The sequence below is a fragment of the Gymnogyps californianus genome, unplaced genomic scaffold (assembly GCF_018139145.2).
Source record: "Gymnogyps californianus isolate 813 unplaced genomic scaffold, ASM1813914v2 HiC_scaffold_50, whole genome shotgun sequence".
NCBI classification, from domain to species: Eukaryota; Metazoa; Chordata; class Aves; order Accipitriformes; family Cathartidae; genus Gymnogyps; species Gymnogyps californianus.
Window position 1 is genome coordinate 45,631 of NW_026114400.1, and position 21,620 is coordinate 67,250.

Here is a 21,620-nt window from a genome sequence, read left to right on the forward strand (position 1 = left end):
TGATATGTCTATCCAAAGAATACAGTGGATATCTCATTGTCAGTTTGAGAGGTTGGCTGCAAACTAAAATCTAATTTTCTCCCCCTCTTTAGGTATATTCCAGCCTCATGTACGACACTTACTTGTTCTGGCTACCCCCGTTGATATTGTGATTTTAGGGCTCAGTTGTGCTAATATACAAGCAGGTAATTCTCTCTCCTCCCCCTGCCTCTTTTTAAGTATATTAAAGAAGCTATTAGGGTAGCATTCACAGTTGTGCATTAACAAGTATGTAAGTATACAATGGCTATTTTATTAGTAGCCATTTGAAAAAAGAAAAACAAGACCATGTGGTAAGCCCCTTGCTAATTTTTAAATCATGTTACAGACAGGGTCAAATAATTTTTATGGGGTGTGCACCTGCTGGATCCTGGACTCCCATAGGAGCATTGAGTTGTATTCACATGTTTAACATAAAAAAAAAAAACCTTTTAAAAAAGATACTCCTGTTAATTAAACAGCATGTTAGAGAGGGAGAGGAGAGATGGGCATGAATCTTGGAACTGCTGAATGCAGTTTGTTAACCTCGTTGGCATTTGTATTCCAATCACAGAAATTGAGAACCTGATACCATTTTTTTAATGCCATATATATTAATAGAGAAAATACACAATTGTTTTGAGAAAGTGAGAGGATTACAATCTTTTGCTCTCTTTTGATACTCTCTTGATGTGAAATAGAAATGTAGAAATCTGTGATTTAGACTTGTCAGGATTTAGAGGAGATGACAATGTATGGAAATGAAAAAACATTAAATTTCCTTACTTGGAAACTTATACAGAGAAATTTTCTTTAATTTTTTTTTAAAACAGAAGATTTGTTACTCTGCAGTTCACTTTGGAGAATAGCTATTCCAGAATGTGTTTAGTAATTATGAAATTTGCTGTAATTTTTCCTGTTTTCTGAAATGCTTTTAATCACAGACCTGTAATATTTATTAAAACAACCTAAAAACTGAAGAGGATTGATTGATTGATTGATTGATTTAAGGTACTGGATCACTCAATGACAATATGTCTGGCGGAATGCAGCTGCTACCAGACCCTCTCTATTCACTCCCTACTGACAATACTTGCATTCTGGCAATAACATCCACTGATAACGGGCGTATCTTTTTGGCTGGAAAGGATGGCTGCTTATATGAAGTAGCTTACCAGGTGATTATAGGTTTTACACACAGGCATTTTTCATTGTTGTCATGGTTGTGGGGTCTAGGCACCAAGAGCTCTAAAACATGTCAGATTTGCCATCTTCTTTCTTCCATAATTATGTTGCATGGCTTATTTGCACAACTGCTCTGATGTCTTAGCATAGATGCATTTTCTTTGAAGAAGTAGTAATTATATGAGGAATAGCAATGCAGCTTTGGTCAACTTCAAAAATAAAATTAAAATCATGGTATCTTGCACCCTTTTTTTCATGTAAAATTTTCCTTTTAATGATCACCTACTGCTTTCAATTGAATAATATATACTTCACTGAAATCAATGGTGTGTAGTTAGATTTTTACTTTTTTTTATACTTGTCCTGTTAATGACTTTTTAAATATAACTGCTAGTTTGTTTTTTGTTTTGGTTTGTTTTTTCTTTCAACGCTGTATCTGTTTTAAATTCTAGGCTGAGGCAGGCTGGTTTAGCCAGCGCTGTAGAAAAATTAATCATTCAAAGAGCATGCTGTCTTTCCTTATTCCTTCATTGCTACAGTTCATGTTCTCAGAGGATGGTAAGTACTGATGTTAAAGACTTACTCAATAATTTGATGTAACCTTTTAAATAATAATACCAAGAAGTTAGACTGAATAGTTTCCTCGTTCCGTGCATATAGTTATTGTCAATGAAACTTGCAGTGGTTGGTGCTTATGAAAATCAGGTCACTTGTTTGTGCGTCTAGGTCAGGATATAGATACCAAAGCCTGAAAAGTTTGACATTTATGACTAAAGTTAGTGTTCTGTAGTACAAAATTAATATGTGCTTAGTGGGATCATTGGAAACAGTAGAATCTTTAAGTAAATAATTTTACCCTGTTTCACTGTTTAGTGAAAAATTAATTTGAAATTATTATGCAATTTCTTGCCTTTTTTTTTTGTTTACTAATAATTGTGTGAAATTGTTTGCTGTTTTAAATCCCTTCTGGTAGGAGTCCTGTGTGGGACTCCTGCAGTTTTTGTTAACTTGCAATTAATTATTTTATAGATATTCTGTCTTAAACTTGTTTTCACCAAGTCCAATGTTGATTTGTTGCTTCTTCCTTTTGTTCCCCTCCTCAGATCCTGTAGTTCAAATCGCCATTGACAACTCTCGAAATATCTTATACACCTGCTCAGAAAAAGGAGTGCTGCAAGTATGTGACTTATTCTAATGACTGTTGGCTATGTTACTAGTGCGTATATAATTTTTTTTAAGTTTTCCTCAATACCTGGAAATTCTCTGTGGGTGTGTCAGGATATTATTCTGGTTTATCTTTCCCTAACACAGTATGTGTTGAAGACCTAAAATACTTTCTTCTGAGGAAAGAGTAGCCTTTTGATCTTCTCCTCAATTATATGGAAACATGAGGATGGAATAAAAATAGAGTTTGAGTTGCTGCTTGATAGGTGAGGCTGTATAAATTAATTAAACTGTAAATCACTAAGCTGTATTATTATATTGCAGGTTTACGATTTGGGACAAGATGGTCAAGGAATGACCATGGTTACTTCTCTTTCACAAAATGCTATAGTTTCTGCTGCTGGGAGCATTGCCAGGTATATTTATAAGTATAATGTAAGAGGATTCCTGTAAGGCCAATAGTTTCACAGTATATTTTTGAAGAATGTTGTTTGCTTATTTCTTTGGATTGAGAGTGTATGTGTGTGTTTGTTTGTTTTAGAACAATAGATCGTTCTGTATTTAAGCCTATTGTTCAAATAGCAGTGATTGAAAATTCTGAATCCATATACTGTCAACTACTAGCAATCACACATGCAGGTAAGAAAGCAATGCTAATTGCCCCCCTTTTAAACTGATAAACAGCATCTGCACAATTTAACAAAATTATGACCTTTCTTCCCTTTTGTTCAGGTGTCCGACTATATTTTAGTACTTCACAATTTAAGCATCCAACAGCTCGTCCCTCTATGTTAACCTTGGTTCATGTCCGTTTGCCGCCTGGATTTTCAGCTTCTTCTAATGTGGAGAAGCCCTCAAAGGTTCACAGAGCTATTTATAGCAAAGGTAAGCAGTGGAACACAGCTCAGATGAGATTTTTTTTTTTTTTTTGTGACAGTCACTATCGCACTGTTTTTACATTGGCGAGTTTGAAGCAATGGAAGTAACTGAGAACTAAACATGGCTTCTGTGTGTTAATGGGAGAGTTCTTGGAAGTGGAAGGTTGTCATATTTTTCAGAATTTAGTTCTTCTGCAAGGTACAGTGTTTGAGCAGAGAACTCCGTTCATGTGTTGATCAACCTTTTTTTCTTGCAATTGCTAATCTCCCCATAAAATAGATTTAATGTGGTGCAAATTTGCCTATATGTCTCTAGCCACGTGCAATTACTTCTGGAAAGCAGGGGATAGAATAAGCTTCTTACCTATTCAGTGCCTCTCATCTTTGCCGAGTTTACCAAGTGTGCTGACTGTTGTTTATTTTTAAACTCATTTAGCTACTGATACCACATAAGCTACCAAACAGCTGCCAGATGGTTCCAGCTTTATGTCACTTCTGATTGTAGGCTGAATTTTTAAGTGCTGTAGAAATGCGGGGAGAAACATCTCTATGTTGCTGACCCTTTTAGTCGTACATACTGATTTTTATCCTTGAAGTCATTTCCGGATGGTTTTTTTTCATCCAGGACCTGTTTAAACATCTCATTTTTGAGGCATGTTCTACCTATTTTAGGCTCGTTTTTGTTTGTACCTTTCAGAGTAGATGGCAAGATGGTGTTAAAAGTGACCTGAAGAACCCCATGACATACAAACTCAGGAGATATTATTTGCTGTTCAAATTGTATGATGAGGCCTTGAAGACTGATTTTTACTAAATAAGGAATTAATGAATTTGCATCTAATGCATGGTTATTGTTTCTAATACAAACTTAATATCGCTGTTCTTGCTAGGGGTCCTGCTGATGGCAGCTTCAGAAAATGAGGATAATGACATCCTGTGGTGTATCAATCATGACTCTTTCCCTTTTCAAAAGCCAATGATGGAAACACAGGTACTAAAGTAAACTTTTATACAATTTTGATGGATTATAGATTTATTTTTTTTTTTCTTTCTGATAACGGATACTTGAATAATGCTGTCTGAAAGAAATGGGTAGTTCACAGAAAACTTCCATGAGGACTTTGGAAACACAAAGCTACTAATCAATATACTTCAAAGAAAAAAAAAAATTTTTTTTTTAATAGGCATTTTTGTCAATGAATGGGAACTGATCTCTTAGTAGGAATTCCCAGTTCAGCCATATTTTCTAGCTTGATGCAAGCTATGTATCAAAAGCAATTGCCTTGACTTCTAAGATTTGACTTCTAATTAACATATTTGAAAATATTGTTGTCTATAGCATGCTGCATATTGTGCACAAGCACATGAAGACATGGTCCCCAGTCCATAGTGTGTTGACTGTTGTTTATTTTTAAACTCACCTGGTTGTGTAGGGATGGGGTCAGGAAGGCCAAGGCGCAGCTGGAGCTGAACTTGGCAAGGGATGCAAAGAATAATAAGAAGGGCTTCTATAGGTATGTCAGTCAGAAAAGGAAGGTCAAAGAAAGCGTACCCCCGCTGATGAACACGACTGGCAAACTGGTAACAATGGACGAGGAGAAGGCTGAGGTACTCAACAACTTTTTTGCCTCAGTCTTCACTGGCAACCTCTCTTCCCACACCTCTCGAGTGGATGGACCGCAAGGCAGGGACTGGGGGAGCAAAGTCCCTCCCACTGTAAGAGAAGATCAGGTTCGAGACCACCTGAGGAACCTGAACATACATAAGTCTATGGGACCTGACGAGATGCATCCCAGAGTCCTGAGGGAATTGGCTGATGTAATTGCCAAGACACTCTCCATGATATTCGAAAAGTCATGGCAGTCAGGTGAAGTCCCTGGTGATTGGAAGAAGGGAAACATTGCACCCATTTTTAAAAAGGGTAGAAAGGAGGACCCTGGGAACTACCGACCTGTCAGCCTCACCTCCGTGCCTGGGAAGATCATGGAACAGATCCTCCTAGAAGCTATGCTAAGGCACATGGAGGACAGGGAGGTGATTCGAGACAGCCAGCATGGCTTCACCAAGGGCAAGTCTTGCCTGACCAATCTAGTGGCCTTCTACAATGGAGTGACTACATCAGTGGACAAGGGAAGAGCTACAGATGTCATCTATCTGGACTTCTGTAAGGCCTTTGACACGGTCCCCCACAACATTCTTCTCTCTAAATTGGAGAGATATGGATTTGATGGGTGGACTGTTCGGTGGATAAGGAATTGGCTGGATGGTCGCATCCAGAGAGTAGTGGTCAACGACTCAATGACTGGATGGAGATTGGTGACGAGTGGTGTCCCTCAGGGGTCCATATTGGGACCAGTACTGTTTAATATCTTCATCAACAACATAGACAGTGGGATCGAGTGTACCCTCAGCAAATTTGCAGATGACACCAAGCTGAGTGGTGTGGTTGACACACCTGAGGGACAGGGATGCCATCCAGAGGGACCTGGACAAGCTCAAGAAGTGGGCCCATGTGAACCTCATGAAGTCCAACAAGGCCAAGTGCAAGGCCCTGCCCCTGGGTCAGGGCAACCCCCAATATCAGTACAGGCTGGGGGATGAAGGGATTGAGAGCAGCCCTGCAGAGAAGGACTTGGGGATACTGGTGGGTGAAAAGCTGGACATGAGCCAGCAATGTGCGCTTGCAGCCCAGAAAGCCAACCGTATCCTGAGCTGCATAACAAGAAGCGTGGCCAGCAGGTCGAGGGAGGTGATTCTGCCCCTCTACTCTGCTCTGGTGAGACCCCACCTGGAGTACTGCATCCAGCTCTGGTGTCCCAGAAGACAAGACAGACATGGACCTGTTGGAGCGGGTCCAGAGGAGGGCCACAAAAATAATCAGAGGGCTGGAACACCTCTCCTATGAAGAAAGGCTGAGAGAGTTGGGGTGGTTTAGCCTGGAGAAGAGAAGGCTCCGGGGAGACCTTATTGTGGCCTTTCAATACTTAAAGGGGGCTTCTAAGAAAGATGGGGACAGACTTTTTAGCAGGGCCTGTACCGATAGGACAAGGGGTAATGGTTTTAAACTAAAAGAGGGCAGATTCAGACTAGATATAAGGAAGAAATTTTTTGCGATGAGGGTGGTGAAACACTGGAAGAGGTTGCCCAGAGAGGTTGTAGATGCCCCATCCCTGGAAGCATTCAAGGTGAGGTTGGACGGGGCTCTTAGCAACCTGATCTAGTTGAAGATGTCCCTGATCATTGCAGGGGAGTTGGACTAGATGACCTTTAAAGGTCCATTCCAACCCAAACCATTCTATGATAGTGGTGTTCGTTGATGAGGATAAAATTTGGCAAAGAAGATTGTTTAAAATATAGGTGCTAGAGACTTTGGGTTTCTTTTTTTAAACAGATATGCTACGTCTTCAGTAAATTTCAGACATGATTAATCTCTTCATTGTTTCACTTTTTTTTCTTCTTTTTTTTTTTCCTCCTGATTTTCTTTTTCCCAGTTGTTACAGAAGTGGGTTTATAGAAGGGGTTTGGAGGGGGTTAGTTGCCTTATGTGTCAGTTCAGGGAGAACATTCCATGCGTTCCAACACTGAAGGAAGTCTGGAGTCTTCTGCTGAAGTAGAGGAATGACATGTCAAAAATAGTATGATTGGAGGAGCAATGGTAGAGTTGGAGTGAATGGAGAGACTGGATAAGTTAAAAGTTTCAAAGTCAGGTTTTGATTTATCTGCTGTCTTAATAACTTACAAAGGAGATTTATTATTCCATCTCCCTTCCCTGCAAAAACTTACACATAAATATCCCAAGTGCTGACCTCTCTTTTTTCCAAGGTATTTGACAGTAACAGACAGCTAGATTTCCCAAACAAAACTGCAACCTGTTCTTGAGCAGCAGTTTTTCTTTGTTAGCATACATAGTTTTCTGGAATGTCTTTGCTACCATACATCTTTTCTTGAGTTATATTTAAAGTACTGCTGCCAACCGTGAAAGTCTTATAAACCCTTATGATTCACTTGCAGCATTTTTTGTTTCTTTAATAATAAATAAATAAAATTGATGATACCTTTGGTACTTCTCATATGGTTAACAGATTGTTGCTGTTTATATTGAAGCAGCACTAAAAGATCCCACTTTGCAAGCTGTTTTACATTTAAATACAAAACACTGTCCCTGTCCCCCAAAAGAAGCAATATATTCCCTGTCTCCCAAAAGAAGCAGTATATATAGCTGTAAATTTGGTGGTAATCTTCTGTTAGACAATACAAGAACTTGCTTATTTTCTTTGGGTTTTCTTGTGTCAAGAGTAGTTTCTATTCTGTGTAATTTTAAATTGTAAATAGTAAAATATCACCATGGATGTACAAAATCCATGTCTGTTGCCAAACTTTGGATAATATCTATCTGTTCAGATGACCACCTGTGTTGATGGACGTTCCTGGGCTCTTTCTGCTATCAATGAATTTAAAGTTCAGAAGATTGTAACACCGCTAAATAAAGACATTATTCCAATAACTGATTCCCCTGTTGTTGTGCAGCAACACATGTTGCCACCTAAGAAGTTTGTTATGCTTTCAGCCCAGGTGAGTATTACTTTTCTTAATACAGGAAATCAGAAGAATAAGTATAAAGTTGGAAGACTGATCTAAACCTGTAAATGTTTATTCATTTTTAATATGTTTTTAGGATTATATTCTGAACATAAAAAGGAATAAGGGAGAAGATTGCTGAAACCATCTGTGCCTATTTTAAATTTACTCAAAGCTATTGGGCCAGCTTCTCTTGTACAGTGTATTAATCGTTTTTGTTGGCATCAGGAGACCCTCGTAGATATGGATCATCTGAGAAGTTCTTTTAACCTTGGTTATACTCATGATTATGTGAAGTTGAAACAGACACGGGCTGCCCAGAAAATATAGTTTGAGTAAATATTGTTGGCAATTGAGATTTGAACAAATAATTTCTTCTTTGTCATAGAAGTCCCAAAAGGGTTTTTTGAAAGGGTTTTAAAAAACAAAACAAAACCTGCAAAAAGAAAAAATAAATTAACTTTCCTACTTCTCTTTTCTGATTACATTTGACAATATTTTAGGGTACTTAGTACCTTAACCAATAGACAATTTTAAAAAATGTTTAATCATTAATGTCTTACAACCTCTAGATTCAACCTGCATTTGTTTAATGGCAGCTGTTTTGTTAAAGGCACTAATCAGACCCTCTCCAGTAGTTAGTGTGGATGCAGGCAAGATGATTGAATGGAGTCTTACCATGCCCTTGCTCCTAAATTCTTCAAGCATTTTTTTCCAGGCAGTTTTGAGGATTTGCAAGATACATATAGCAAGTATATAAAGAAAAAGAAAGGCTTTATGTTTGTATTGTATGCTTCATGTTAGGCTAATTAACTCAATTTCTGGAGAGTTTATAGCCATTGTGGTATTTTTCCTGTCTTTCCTAGTCTCACTAGAGAATTTTCTGCATGTGAACGGGAACTAGGCTTTAGGCACCATTCACGTTACACTTTGATCCAATAGTGCAACGAAGGAAAATTCAGAATGCTAAAGATAAGCATTGTGGGGAGGGAGTGTTGGTATGGCCAGTGTAAAGACAGCTTTATTCTAACTTTGTATTATTTTGGGTTACTTTTAGGGGAGCTTTATGTTTCATAAACTCAGACCTGTCGATCAGCTGCGGCATCTTCTTGTTAGCAATATAGGTGGAGATGGAGAAGAGATTGAAAGATTTTTCAGGTTGCATCAGGTAAGAACTTTTGACCTTTATGAAAAATGCAAGATTTATAATATTTATGTAAATCTAATAGCTTTCTTTAGCATGTGTCCCTTTTTTTGTTGTTGTTGTTGCTACAAACTTCTAGTTAACATTTCATTTATCGATTTAAGTATTAGCTTTTCCTCCTGTGTTGTCTACGTAAAACAAGATTGTATAATGAGAAATAATTTCTCATTTTATGATATCTAAAAATGGAAGTGTAACTCACTTTCCCTGAAATTCTTATATTTCTCGTTCGCCAAAGTATAATGCAGTTCTTAGTTTAGGAAAGGAGTTAATCTAAGACCAGGGGAGGAAGAGTTTCTAAAAAAGTTAAATTCCTACCACTACAAGAGGTTTTTACATTTTGAAGGCCAGTACAAATGTGTAAACTGGTCTATTTTTTTTGTTTAAGGTAAATAACAGACAAGCAAGAAGGAAGCTATTTTGGATTACAGTTTTAATTTGACTAGTACTGATTAGTATCCGTAGTGAATGTTCACTGTAATCTATTCTCTTGTGCTTTGATAGGACATGCTAAGTGATATTTTAACATGCCATTAGAATATGCAAACCATTATTACTTGTATAGATTTTTTTTTTCTTCAAACACATTCTTAATTTACATTTCTGTAGAAATTTCATGAATCTTAGTCATAATTAGGTGATTGTCATGGTTTAACTCCAGCCGGCAACTAAGCCCCATACAGCTGCTTGTTCACTCCCCCCACCCAGTGGGATGGGGGGAGAATCAGAAGGGTAAAAGTGAGAAAACTCATGGGTTGAGATAAAGACAGTTTAATAGGTAAAGCAAAAGCCGCGTGCGCAAGCAAAGCAAAACAAGGAATTCATTCACCACTTCCCATTGGCAGGCAGGTGTTCAGCCATCTCCAGGAAAGCAGGGCTCCATCACGTGTAACGGTTACTTGGGAAGACAAATGCCATCACTCCGAACGTCCCCCCCTTCCTCCTCCTTCTTCCCCCAGCTTTATATGCTGAGCATGACGTCATATGGTATGGAATATCCCTTTGGTCAGTTGGGGTCAGCTGTCCTGGCTGTGTCCCCTCCCAACTTCTTGTGCACCCCCAGCCTCCTCGCTGGTGGGGTGGGGTGAGAAGCAGAAAAGGCCTTGACTCTGTGTAAGCACTGCTCGGCAATAATGAAAACATCCCTGTATTATCAACACTGTTTTCAGCACGAATCCAAAACATAGCCCCATACTAGCTACTATGAAGAAAATTAACTCTATCCCAGCCAAAACCAGCACAGTGATAGACATGGAGATTGTTTCCTACTAGTAACCATACTGAGTTTGCAAAAACTGCTTATAACAAAAGCTTACCTGCTACAGTGGGATGCCTCACTATGATTCACTTCCTGTCTATAATTGGGAAGAGCTGATTTCCTTGCCTTTTAAATAAAATTATGCAAAAAGTATTTACTGTTTAGTTATTGACCGATATAACTTCTGTATATTTCTTACCAACTTGATATAAGCTGCCACACTAATAGTATAATATGCTCTAGGAGGATCAGGCCTGTGCCACTTGCCTTATCTTGGCCTGTTCTAATGCTGCATGTGACAGAGAAGTGTCTGCCTGGGCTACTTGAGCATTCTTCAGGTAAGTTTCAATTCTGTAGGTTGTTCTGAATATTATGCTCAGGATCACTACAGCCACTAAATAATCGTATAGGCTCTTTAGTCATAGAATCATTTAGGTTGGAAAAGATCCTTAAGATCATTGAGTCCAACCATAAACCTAACGCTGCCAAGTCCACCACTAAACCATGTCCCGAAGCGCCATGTCTACACGTCTTTTAAATACCTCCAGGGATGGTGACTCAACCACCTCCCTGGGCAGCCTGTTCCAGTGCTTGATAACCCTTTCAGTGAAGGGTTAAAGATACTAAAGCATAAGCCTGATTTTGAGAATTGGTAAATTTCTCTTTAAAGCCTGATCATATCATATCATATCACCACAGAACTTAAAACATCCACAAAAAAATTACTTAGTTGTTCATCTAACTTATCTTTGCAATTGCATATATTAATGCTTTTCATATAACATGTATTATGTTATTTTTATTTTCTTGTGCCAAAAGTATCATACATTCACAAATATTTCTGAAAAGTTATGCTGGTTTGTTTGGGGTTTTTTGGGTTTTTTTTTTTTTATTATTCCCCATTTTAAAAGAACCCCAAAATTGCTGTTAATTCTCAAAGACATGAAAATTAAACGGACTGTGTATGAAGTGTGAGGAATTTTTGTCTTTGCATGTAAACTTTAGGTATGGTGGAGAAGCACAAATGAGATTTCCATCAGCTCTGCCTCCTCCAAGCAACATTGGACCTATTTTCGGTTCTCCTGTTCCTGCCAGTGAGTAGCAAGCATTTCATGGTTTTGGACAGCTGAATATTCACAGCTGAATCTGAGGCCATTGACAGTTCTGCTTTAGACTCATTTGGGCAAAAAAGCAGACTTGGGATGTCTCAAACTGAATGTCCCAAGTTAACAGTGTTGCTATAGTGTTTGTCCAACTGCCCTATGTAAAAAAATAAGAGTAATAATACTAGTTTCTTTCAGTTGAGTGCTTTGAAGGTAAAATTGGTATTCTTTGAAAAGATCTAAATGACTGAAAGTGAGTGCTTCGAGAGTAGGTGCCCATATCAGGTATGGGAGCAGTCAGAAGATGAAGAACAAGAAAAAGTATGTGGACAGTATTATATTCAATGCAGGGAACAGATGGTGTGCAATAAATAACACATGAATGCTGAAAAAAAGCTTAATAACTGCCATTGAAAGAATCATATCCATCTGGGTCACTTATGGAATGTTGGGTCCATCAGAAATGAGTGCAATTTGGTCTTTAACTATAACTAAAAGCTGTTGGAATGGATTTGTGGAAGGGTCCTGTATAGCCACTAAATTCTACGTTTTCTAACTTTAAAGTATGTGATTTGACAACTTTGCTGCTTTTGCACAGGGTTTTTAGAGTTTGTTTTCTGGGGGTTTTTTTATTTAATTTTTTTTTTAACAAACTTACTTTTATTTCTTTTCCTTTTTAGGTTCCCCCTTGACTGTTGATAGTCCATATCCTAATCCTAGCTTTTTGACAACACCTGGGCAAGGTAAGGACTTCTTTTCCTTTGCTGGAGAAATGGAGAATTTTTTTTCAACTAGTTTTTTTTATTTGCATCAAAAATAATTGGAGTAATATTTGCCTACCTTTACTTTAGGTTTACAACCTCCTAGTATGTCAACCCCCATGTTTCCTTCTGGGAATTCCATGTCTCACCCTGGTACGTCCATTACCAGTATGATGGGTCCTGATATAGTATTTTCTGGAAGACACAATGGCATCTGCATATACTTTGCTCGGATTATAGGGTGAGATGTTTGTGTAAAAAAAGATTCTGTCACTCAATTTGTTTCATAGTTTTCTGTCCCCTAATGCTTGTAGGTGGTGAATTCTATCTTAATAGCATTTAAATTTGAAATTAGTAAAGTACACTTCTTTTATGTTGTGCTTATGAAGTACTTGTTGAATATAATAGGTTCTCTTTATAGCTCTATTAATAATACATTCAGTGAATGGCTAGGACAGGAAAGTTGCTTAAACATTAATCCTGCAATCAAGTGTTTATGCACAACTCTAAAAACTGCTGGTTTATTTTTCAATCCTATGAGCTGTATGTTTCCAACTCCTATTAAAGGATGAAACAGAAATGCAGAAGGACTTACAGGATCAAAATCCTGGCTTGAAGTCTTTTCTATTAAGAAGCTTTAAACAGCATGCTCAAATTGAAGCAACGAAGCAAGACTAAAGAGGATTCTGTTACTTGGATGTTGTGTCCTGTGTTACTAAACATCCCAAGCAAGAACAGAGCTCTTCATACGCTGGTCATCTCTCTATGCTGGTTGGGAAAGAAATATTTGTTATGACACTTGTTTGCCTACATTATGTTTCCAGAGAATAATATTGGCCCATATATAAAATATTTGAGAGCATCAAACTCCACTTGATTAAAATTTTAAAATTTGAAATTTTGTTAATGATCTATATCTATACCATTCAGAAATGTTTAATGCTAACTTTTTTTTGAATGTTTAATTTTCATCCAAATTAAATTCTTATGTTAGACCATTAAGTCAAAAACATTACTGTCCTGGTTTCGGCTGGGATAGAGTTAATTTTCTTCTTAGTAGCTGGTACAGTGCTGGGTTTTGGATTTAGTGTGAGAATACTGTTGATAACACTCTGATGTTTTAGTTGTTGCTAAGTAGCGCTTATCTTAAGCCAAGGACTTTTCAGTTTCCCATGCTCTGCCAGCAAGCAGGTGTGCAAGAAGCTGGGAGGGAGCAGAGCCGGGGCAGCTGACCTGAACTAGCCAAAGGGATATTCCATACCATGGAACATCATGCCCAGTATATAAACTGGGGGGAGTTGGCCGGGAGGGGCGGATCCCTGCTGGGGCATCTGTCAGCGGGTGGTGAGCAATTGCGTTGTGCATCACTGGGGTTTTTTTGGGTGGTTTTTTTTCCCTCTCTTCCTTTTTTTTTTTTTTGTGTTATATTCCTTTTCATTACAATTATTATTATATTTGATTATTACTATTGTTAGTATTATATTTTACTTTAGTTATTAAACTGCTCTTATCTCAACCCACAAGTTTTACCTTCTTTCCCGGTTCTCCTCCCCATCCCACTGGGAGTGGGGGGGGAGTGAGGGAGTGGCTGCATGGTGCTTAGTTGCTGGCTGGGGTTAAACCATGACAATTACCAATTTTTTTCTTAAATTATAAATAAAAGACTTCCAAAAATACTTGCTTAAATTCTTTGGCTTTTAACACAGTACTGTTTTGTGTTGCAGAAATATTTGGGATGGCAGTATAGTTGTGGAGAGAGTTTTCAAAAGTGGCAATCGAGAAGTTGTTGCAGTATGTAAAAGATTACTTTGTATTTTTAAAAGTTCCTTATAGTATATCTCTTAAGCCCTGTTATAACTTCTGTTCCCAATTATAAACTGATAAGGAAAAAAAACCATAATTGTCATTTGAATGTTTTCTTGATTGTATTTAAGTGCTGTGCTCTTAACTGAGGAGTAATTGTAGATGTTAAAATCTTTTTAAGAAACCTAACTGTAATTTGATATCTGTTGTTAATTGGCAATGGCCAGTTTTTTCCATGTTCAGTGATTGCACTTCCTTCATTTCTGCATACCCCCTTCAGACAAAGCCTAAAAATAAAATGCTTTAGTGGGTTAGGATAAACATTGCAGTTACGTAAGGACATCATATAGTTTTCCAGCATCTTCCTGACTAACATCTTTGTGTTTCACTTTTTGTCCATGATCAAAATAACAAAATCTTTTCTGACTTTGGATGTTAATAGAATCCTGAACTGAGTAATTTCAGCAATGCAAATTAACTGCTACATAAGCTTTCCTCCTCCAGTTATAAGGTAACTGGGAGACTCTGGAAGACCTTGGCAGTTATACTCTGTGTCTTAGCAATGCTCAATCATTGTTTTAGTTCGGAGTTGGAAATAGTAAAACACAGCTGATTTGGTTATCAGAGGGGCAAACAAAGCTTCTTTAATACTGTATATCTTCAGAGGATTACTGCCTCTTCACATATGTGCCCCCTCAATGAGTGTGGTATAATCGATGTTGCGTTCTAGTGATAGCACTACTATTATGCTATTTATTTGTTGTACCCTCTTTGCATTTGTCTTTTTAGTGGCTTTAGCTTAAAATTGTAAACTTTTGGTAAAATGTTTGGAAACTCTAAGCTTTCTGTAAAGAAGTTGTTTTCTGTTGCAGGTCGAAAGCAGTGTTCCATCCCATGTGCTGGAATGTGTACTACAAGAACTAAAAGGTTTACAAGAATTTCTGGATAGAAATTCACAGTTTGCTACAGTAGGAGTCCTTGGAAACCCAAGGTATTATTTATTGTGTTAAATTTACTAGTGATGTTTAATGTCCAGCTCTTGAAAAACTATCATCTGGTGCATATCTGTGTTCATTGAGTTGAAGCGTATGTATGGTCTCCAGCTTCAACTATTCAGATGCCAAAAATGAGTTGTTAAATTTAATCTTTAAAAGATTCAGTATTTGTAATCCTATTAGCATCTCTCTTTATTTTGGAATTGCAGTTTCAGCACACCAGCTAATCTGCAACAGAGACTCCTGGGTTTCATGCGACCTGATGGTGGAAGTTCTCAACAAGTCCAACAAGAACTCCAAAGGAAATATGGTATGCAATTACTTTTGAACAGGAAGTATCAGGGAATGGTGCATCTGGATGTTGAATTTCTCACTTTTCCTGTTAAAAACCCTGAATAAAAATGCCTTTTTTTTCCATACAAATTTGACATTTATCAATATGCCATACCCAGTAATAAGTTCTTCAGAAAGAGCACTGTAGTCTGGAAACTAACTTTGCTAGCACCTTGCTTTTGCTTTCATACCATATCATAACATTCCATCAGGAGTAGTGCTTCTGCAGTGACGTTGATGTGAAGAATTCATTTACATATGACTGTACTAGAGATGAAGTATATACCCAGAATGAAAAATCAAATCTAAATAGAGGAACATTCCAGTCTTTAGGTTGACTGTGGCAAGAGACTTTGTTTGTTACACACTGCAGATGTTACCTTTCAGTTTGATACTGTAAGCTTTAATATTGCAACTAATTAAAGCAGTCCACAAAGGAGAATACATCTCTGTGAAGAGAATCTGGATTTCAGCACAATAACATTTAGTGGTCTTGAGCCACTGCAAAACACAAGTTATATCTCTCAATTTATTAAGCTAAAATATAAGTGCTTGAACTTTAAAACACTTTTAAACTTCTCTCTCATACAAAGAATTAAGTTACAATTCTGTGTAGATACGTGTCCTCTTTATCCTATTTTCCACATCCAAATAATTTTGAAATACAAAACTAGAGTTCTTTTTTTGTTCCTAATGTTCTTCATATTTCAGAAGATTGTTTCATCTCTTCGTTACAATACTTAGTAGCTGCATACCCATTTATATTTTCAGGATAGCAATTGTTAAGCAATTCATTTGTGAGACAAGTTAGTATGTTGTCCAAATACTGTAATGCAAGTTGCCAAAGTTCCAATCACTGAAATGTCTACAAAACTTTGTTTAGAAATCAGAGTCCTGTCACACAGCTCATGTTCTCCTTTAGTGTAGCTTTTGCCCAGCACTTGCAGGCAAGTTGGGAAGTGTTGCTGATGTGTATACAGAATTAAAGATGATTTTGGTCTGTGTGGGTATAATCCTGTTTTTTCATTTCTTCTTTTTCTGTACTGCTCACTTCCAATAGTGTGAATGTAAATTTAAGAAAGAAAGGAAAAAAAAAAGTCATTATGTAGAATTTGGTAGACATTTAATCATTTTATTTTTCATTTTCATGCATTCCAAAGCCAATAAATCCTTTTGGATTGCTAAATGACACAATATAGTTATTGCTGCCTTATTTCTGAAATGTAAGCACTCAAAAGTAAAGACATAAATTGTTGCGATTATGTTCCACCCAGGTAATAAGCATGTCCATTATATTCTTTCGGTGAATATAATACATCTTACCAGATTTAAATGTTGCTAGTTTTCAGTGTAGTTGTTGTTCCTTTGAAGCCTGAGCTTTAAAGACATTGTAGACAGTGTTGACCAAAGATGTAATTATAATTGTTCTTTCTAAAAGCAAATACAGATAATCAAACAAGAAGGGAATATGTATGTGTTTATTTTTGTTTATTTAATATAAATGATAAATATATTTATAATAACTATTTCTGGGGGAAAAAATCAAGTTAAAATTTAAGACTGATTATGTAAATTCTGTGCACTCACATGAAGCCATACTCCTTTTTCAGAAAGGACTCCTCCTGTGTTGCATAGTTTGAAATAAATGTGAACAGACGGTATTTGTTTGGGGGAAATGTTAACATGGCACTTTCCTCCAAAGAGAGCTAGACAGCATTAATGAAGAATGGAGAAGAAAAAAAATTAGAAATTTAAGGAACTTGTTATTGTAAAACCTTAAAAATTGACATACTAATTTGAACCATGTAGAACATATTTACTTGACAGTCTCTTTGCTTTTTCAGCTGAGGCACAGCTAACTGAGAAGACCTCACTTCAAGGCATCCAGCAGCTTGTTCGCAAAACCTGCCAGGCATTGGCTTTATGGAAATTGCTGTGTGAGCACCAATTCAATGTTGTTGTAGGTGAGCTTCAGAAGGTACGATCTGAATCATATAATTCTAATTTGTTCATATTTAACGTCTGAATTTCTTTTGCTACTTAGATATTCCCAAAGGGGTTTTTAATTCATTGAGAAGCATATTATGAATTTTAAACCACATATAGATTTTTTTTTTTTTTTTAAATTCAGGTTGCAAGTGTTTAAGAGACTAACATGTAGTATTGATCTCATCTCCCAATTTTAGCAAATTGGAAGTGTCACTAACAATAGTACAATTTTACTTTTACTGACAGTTAATAATGAGTCTGGTTTTATAAACAACTATGTTTTCACCTTAACCACATTCTGCAAAATGTGTTCTAAAAAGAATGGACCAATGTTGTCCAGCCTAGAGGAATTCACTCTTTGCCTTACTGCTGGTAAAGGTTTAACAGTGGAGAGCAATAGGGTTGTAGAGACTTCAAACCCTTGCACTTTTGCATAAGCAAGGGTCTAGAATGTATTGCAGAATCACAGAACAGCTGAAGTTGGAAGAGACCTCTGGAGATTATCCGTCCTCCCTGCTCAAAGCAGGGTCAGCTAGAGCAGGTTGCCCAGGACCATGTCCAGTAAGGTTTTTAATATCTCCAGGGATGGAGAATCCACAACTTCTCTGGGCAACCTGTTCCAGTGTTCAACCACCTTTATAGTAAAAAGGATTTTTCTTACATTCAAATGTAATTTCCCGTGTTTCAGCTTTTGGCCATTGCGTCGTGTCCTGGCACTGGGCACCACTGAGAAAAGTCTGGCTCTGTCTTCTTTATACCCCCCCATGAATATTAGTAAGATCCCACACACAACGGCCCCCGAGCCTTCTCTTCTCCAGGCTAAACAATCCCAGTTCTTTCAACCTCTCCTTGTTTGTAAGGAACAAAACTTACTATGGGTGCTACTGCTGTGTACCCTTTGCTAATTTTGAATTTGCATCCAGCCCTTGGAGAAGCTATTAATTTGAATATTAGGCATTTTGTCCTAGCACTTGATAGGAGAATAGATTATTTGAGAAGTTGTATTCTTTGTCATTAAAAAGAACAATTTTTAAACTTTACAAATGCACAAAAGTTGGAGCTCTTCACACCATTGCTTTGGGGAGTTAGCACGATTTCTAACACAGGCAGCTTTTCTCTTGTGTTGGACAAGGCGTTAACTAATCGTTTAACAAATAGAACCTTTTCCTCTGTCTTCGGTAGTTTTAGAGTTTTTTGTAACAGTATTTTCATGCTGTTAGTGGTCATCCATAAACACTACATAGACACTATTGGCAACTCTATGTGAGCAAATGTTCCTAATAATTAAAAAAATTAATAACCTTCAGTGTAACTTAATATTAAAAAAGCAGAAAGAGTACAGACCTCAAACTTTTTAAATTTCCCCCTTTTTCTGCATCTGTCATTGTTTTCATCTATGACGGTACTCAGATGTTTCCCATTATTAAAAACTGTGACATACTCATTTTATAGTGTGTGCATTCTGACAGTGCCCTGTGAAGTAGGGGGGAACTGCTAATTCCATTCTTACTCACAGAGAACTGAAACAAAAGCGACACATAGTGAAGATAGCAGGAGAAGTCGTATACAGTTCTCACTGTCCTTTGGCATCCAAGGGTCTAGTGTCTTCATTGACGGGGCTTTCTTCTCTAGTATTTTCCATTTTGCTATATAACGTGTATTTAAAATAATGTATTTCTATGCTATGCACTTCAGTCATTGGAGTTTTGTATTTTTATTTACTGGAAACAGTTAATTTTGCTGCTGTAACATTTTGATATTTCTAAGCAGAATAAAGTATAAACTTTGGTAAACTAATGAAATTCTGTCTATCTTCAGGAACTTCAAGAGCATCTAAAGATTACTGCTTTCAAAGACTTGGTAATTAGAGACAGAGAGTTGACTGGAGCACTCATTGCTTCTCTCATAAACTGTTATATCAGAGATAACGCTGCTGTGGATGGCATCAGTGCCCATTTGCAAGATATCTGTCCTCTTCTTTATAGCACTGATGATGCTGTGTGTTCCAAGGTAAGGACACTTCCAGATTTTTACAGCACCAAAACACAACTTTACAACATGTTCAAATGAGATAACTTGGGCAGCTTGTAAATCATTATGCTGAAGTAGTTTCAGGAGCACAAGAACTAATGAAGGCAGGTCATCTGCATATTTGTGTCTTGTAGTTGATTAATGCTGAAAATTATGCGAGCTCTGGTTTGAAGCATTTGCAGTTAATTGTAGTGTTCATAGGGGCTCTACCTCCAATGTGATGTCTAATAAAACAGTCTTTCTTCTTGATGTCGATAAAATGTGTTCTTACTCTAGTCTTTCCTCACCATAGTATCTTGTTTTCTGCCTGTTGCCATGGAATTTGTAGGAAGATAATTATGTTCAAAAAATTCTCTCTTTGAAGCTCTTCAAATAAATTTGGCAAAAGTAACTGCTATGGGGAGAATGGGGAACCAATTGGTTGTTCAAGTCTTCAGCCCTTCTCTTTACTGCAGTTGTACAGTCTTTCTCCTGGAAATTACTGTTATCAAGTGATGAGAGGGTGTTTTTGAGATGATGATGATGTTTCTACTGTTTCAGCTTTGAAGTTTGGCATAACAACTCATTAACTCACAACAGTATCTATGATCTGTTCATGATGTGTTCATGTGAATAATTTCCATTTTCCCATCATTTGTCTGTAGGCAAATGAACTGCTTCAGCGGTCTCGACAGGCTCAAAGCAAACTGGAAAAAGAGAAGATGCTAAGAGATTCACTAAAAGAGTACCAAAAGATCAGCAATCAAGTAGACCTTGCTAATGTTTGTGCGCAATATAGGCAAGGTAAGAGGCGATCACTGATCGTGTTCTGCTAAATACTTTCTTTCATGCCATCTTCTTTTTTTGTTTACTAACTTCCAACTCATTCTCTAGCGATCACAGAATGGTTTGGGTTGGAAGGGACCTTAAAGATCATCTGGTTCCAACCCCCCTGCCATGGGCAGGGACACCTTCCACTAGACCAGGTTGCTCAGAGCCCCATCCAACCTGGCCTTGAACACTTCCAGGGAGGGGGCATCCACCACCTCTCTGGGCAACCTGTTCCAGTGCCTCACCACCCTCACAGTGAAGAACTTCTTCCTTACATCTAATCTAAATCTACCCTCTTTCAGTTTAAAGCCATTACCCCTTGTCCTATCACTACATGCCCTTGTAAAAAGTCCCTCTCCGGCTTTCTTGTAGGCCCCTGTTGTGGATTAACCCCAGCCAGCAACTAAGCACCATGCAGCTGCTTCCCCCTCCCCGCTCCCAGTGGGGTGGGGAGGAGGAAAGAAAAAAAAGTAAAACTTGTGGGCTGAGATAAGAACAGTTTAATAACTAAAGTAAAAATAAAATACACTACTAACTAAGAATAATAGTTGTAATGAAAAGGAATACAACAAAAAAAGAAAAATAACACCCAAGGAAAGACAAGTGATGCACAATGCAATTGCTCACCACCCGCTGACCGATGCCCGAGCCACGATCTGCCCCTCCCGGCCCACTCCCCCCTGTTTATATACTGGGCATGACGTTCCAATATAGAGATAAAGTATTGGCCATTTTTCTCGTTCAGCAATGTCTAAAGCCAGCTGGATGGCTTTCACCTCTGCAAACTGACTCGATTCACCTTCTCCTTCTGCAGTTTCTGCAACTTGTCGTATAGGACTCCATACAGCCGCCTTCCACCTCCGATGCTTTCCTACAATGCGACAGGACCCATCAGTGAACAGGGCATATTGCCTCTCATTTTCTGGCAGTTTATTATACAGTGGGGCCTCTTCAGCACGAGTCACCTCCTCCTCTGGCGATATTCCAAAATCTTTGCCTTCTGGCCAGTCCGTGATCACTTCCAGAATTCCTGGGTGACTGGGGTTTCCTATTCGACTCCATTGTGTGATCAGTGCAACCCACTTACTCCATGTGGCATCAGTTGCATGATGTGTAGAAGGGACCCTCCCTTTGAACATCCAGCCCAGCACCGGCAGTCGGGGTGCTAAGAGGAGCTGTGTTTCAGTACCAACCACTTCTGAAGCAGCTTGAACTCCTTCATATGCTGCTAATATCTCCTTTTCAGTTGGAGTATAGCGGGCCTCAGATCCTCTGTATCCCCGACTTCAAAACCCTAGAGGTCAACCTCGGGTCTCCCCAGGTGCTTTCTGCCAGAGACTCCAGGTAGGGCCATTCTCCCCGGCTGCGGTGTAGAGCACATTTTTCACATCTGGTCCTGCCCGGACTGGCCCAAGGGCTACTGCATGAACTATCTCCCCTTTAATCTGTTCAAAGGCTTGTTGTTGCTCAGGGCCCCATTTAAAATCATTCCTCTTCCAGGTCACTTGAT

At 38.1% G+C, this 21,620-nt stretch overlaps 1 protein-coding gene across 1 annotated transcript in view; it reads left to right on the plus strand.

The window, feature by feature from the left end:
- LOC127028948 (nuclear pore complex protein Nup155-like) overlaps window positions 1-21,620 on the plus strand; it is a 38,368-nt gene that overhangs the window by 3,382 nt on the left and 13,366 nt on the right. Inside the window, 20 exon segments of the mRNA XM_050914609.1 lie at window positions 93-185; window positions 1,030-1,196; window positions 1,656-1,761; window positions 2,307-2,380; window positions 2,692-2,783; window positions 2,909-3,006; window positions 3,100-3,252; window positions 4,136-4,236; window positions 7,647-7,817; window positions 8,881-8,991; window positions 10,529-10,623; window positions 11,291-11,379; window positions 12,069-12,131; window positions 12,240-12,390; window positions 13,874-13,940; window positions 14,825-14,943; window positions 15,163-15,257; window positions 17,125-17,258; window positions 19,088-19,279; window positions 19,945-20,083. Of these exon segments, the coding sequence (XP_050770566.1) occupies window positions 93-185; window positions 1,030-1,196; window positions 1,656-1,761; window positions 2,307-2,380; window positions 2,692-2,783; window positions 2,909-3,006; window positions 3,100-3,252; window positions 4,136-4,236; window positions 7,647-7,817; window positions 8,881-8,991; window positions 10,529-10,623; window positions 11,291-11,379; window positions 12,069-12,131; window positions 12,240-12,390; window positions 13,874-13,940; window positions 14,825-14,943; window positions 15,163-15,257; window positions 17,125-17,258; window positions 19,088-19,279; window positions 19,945-20,083 (2,310 nt within the window).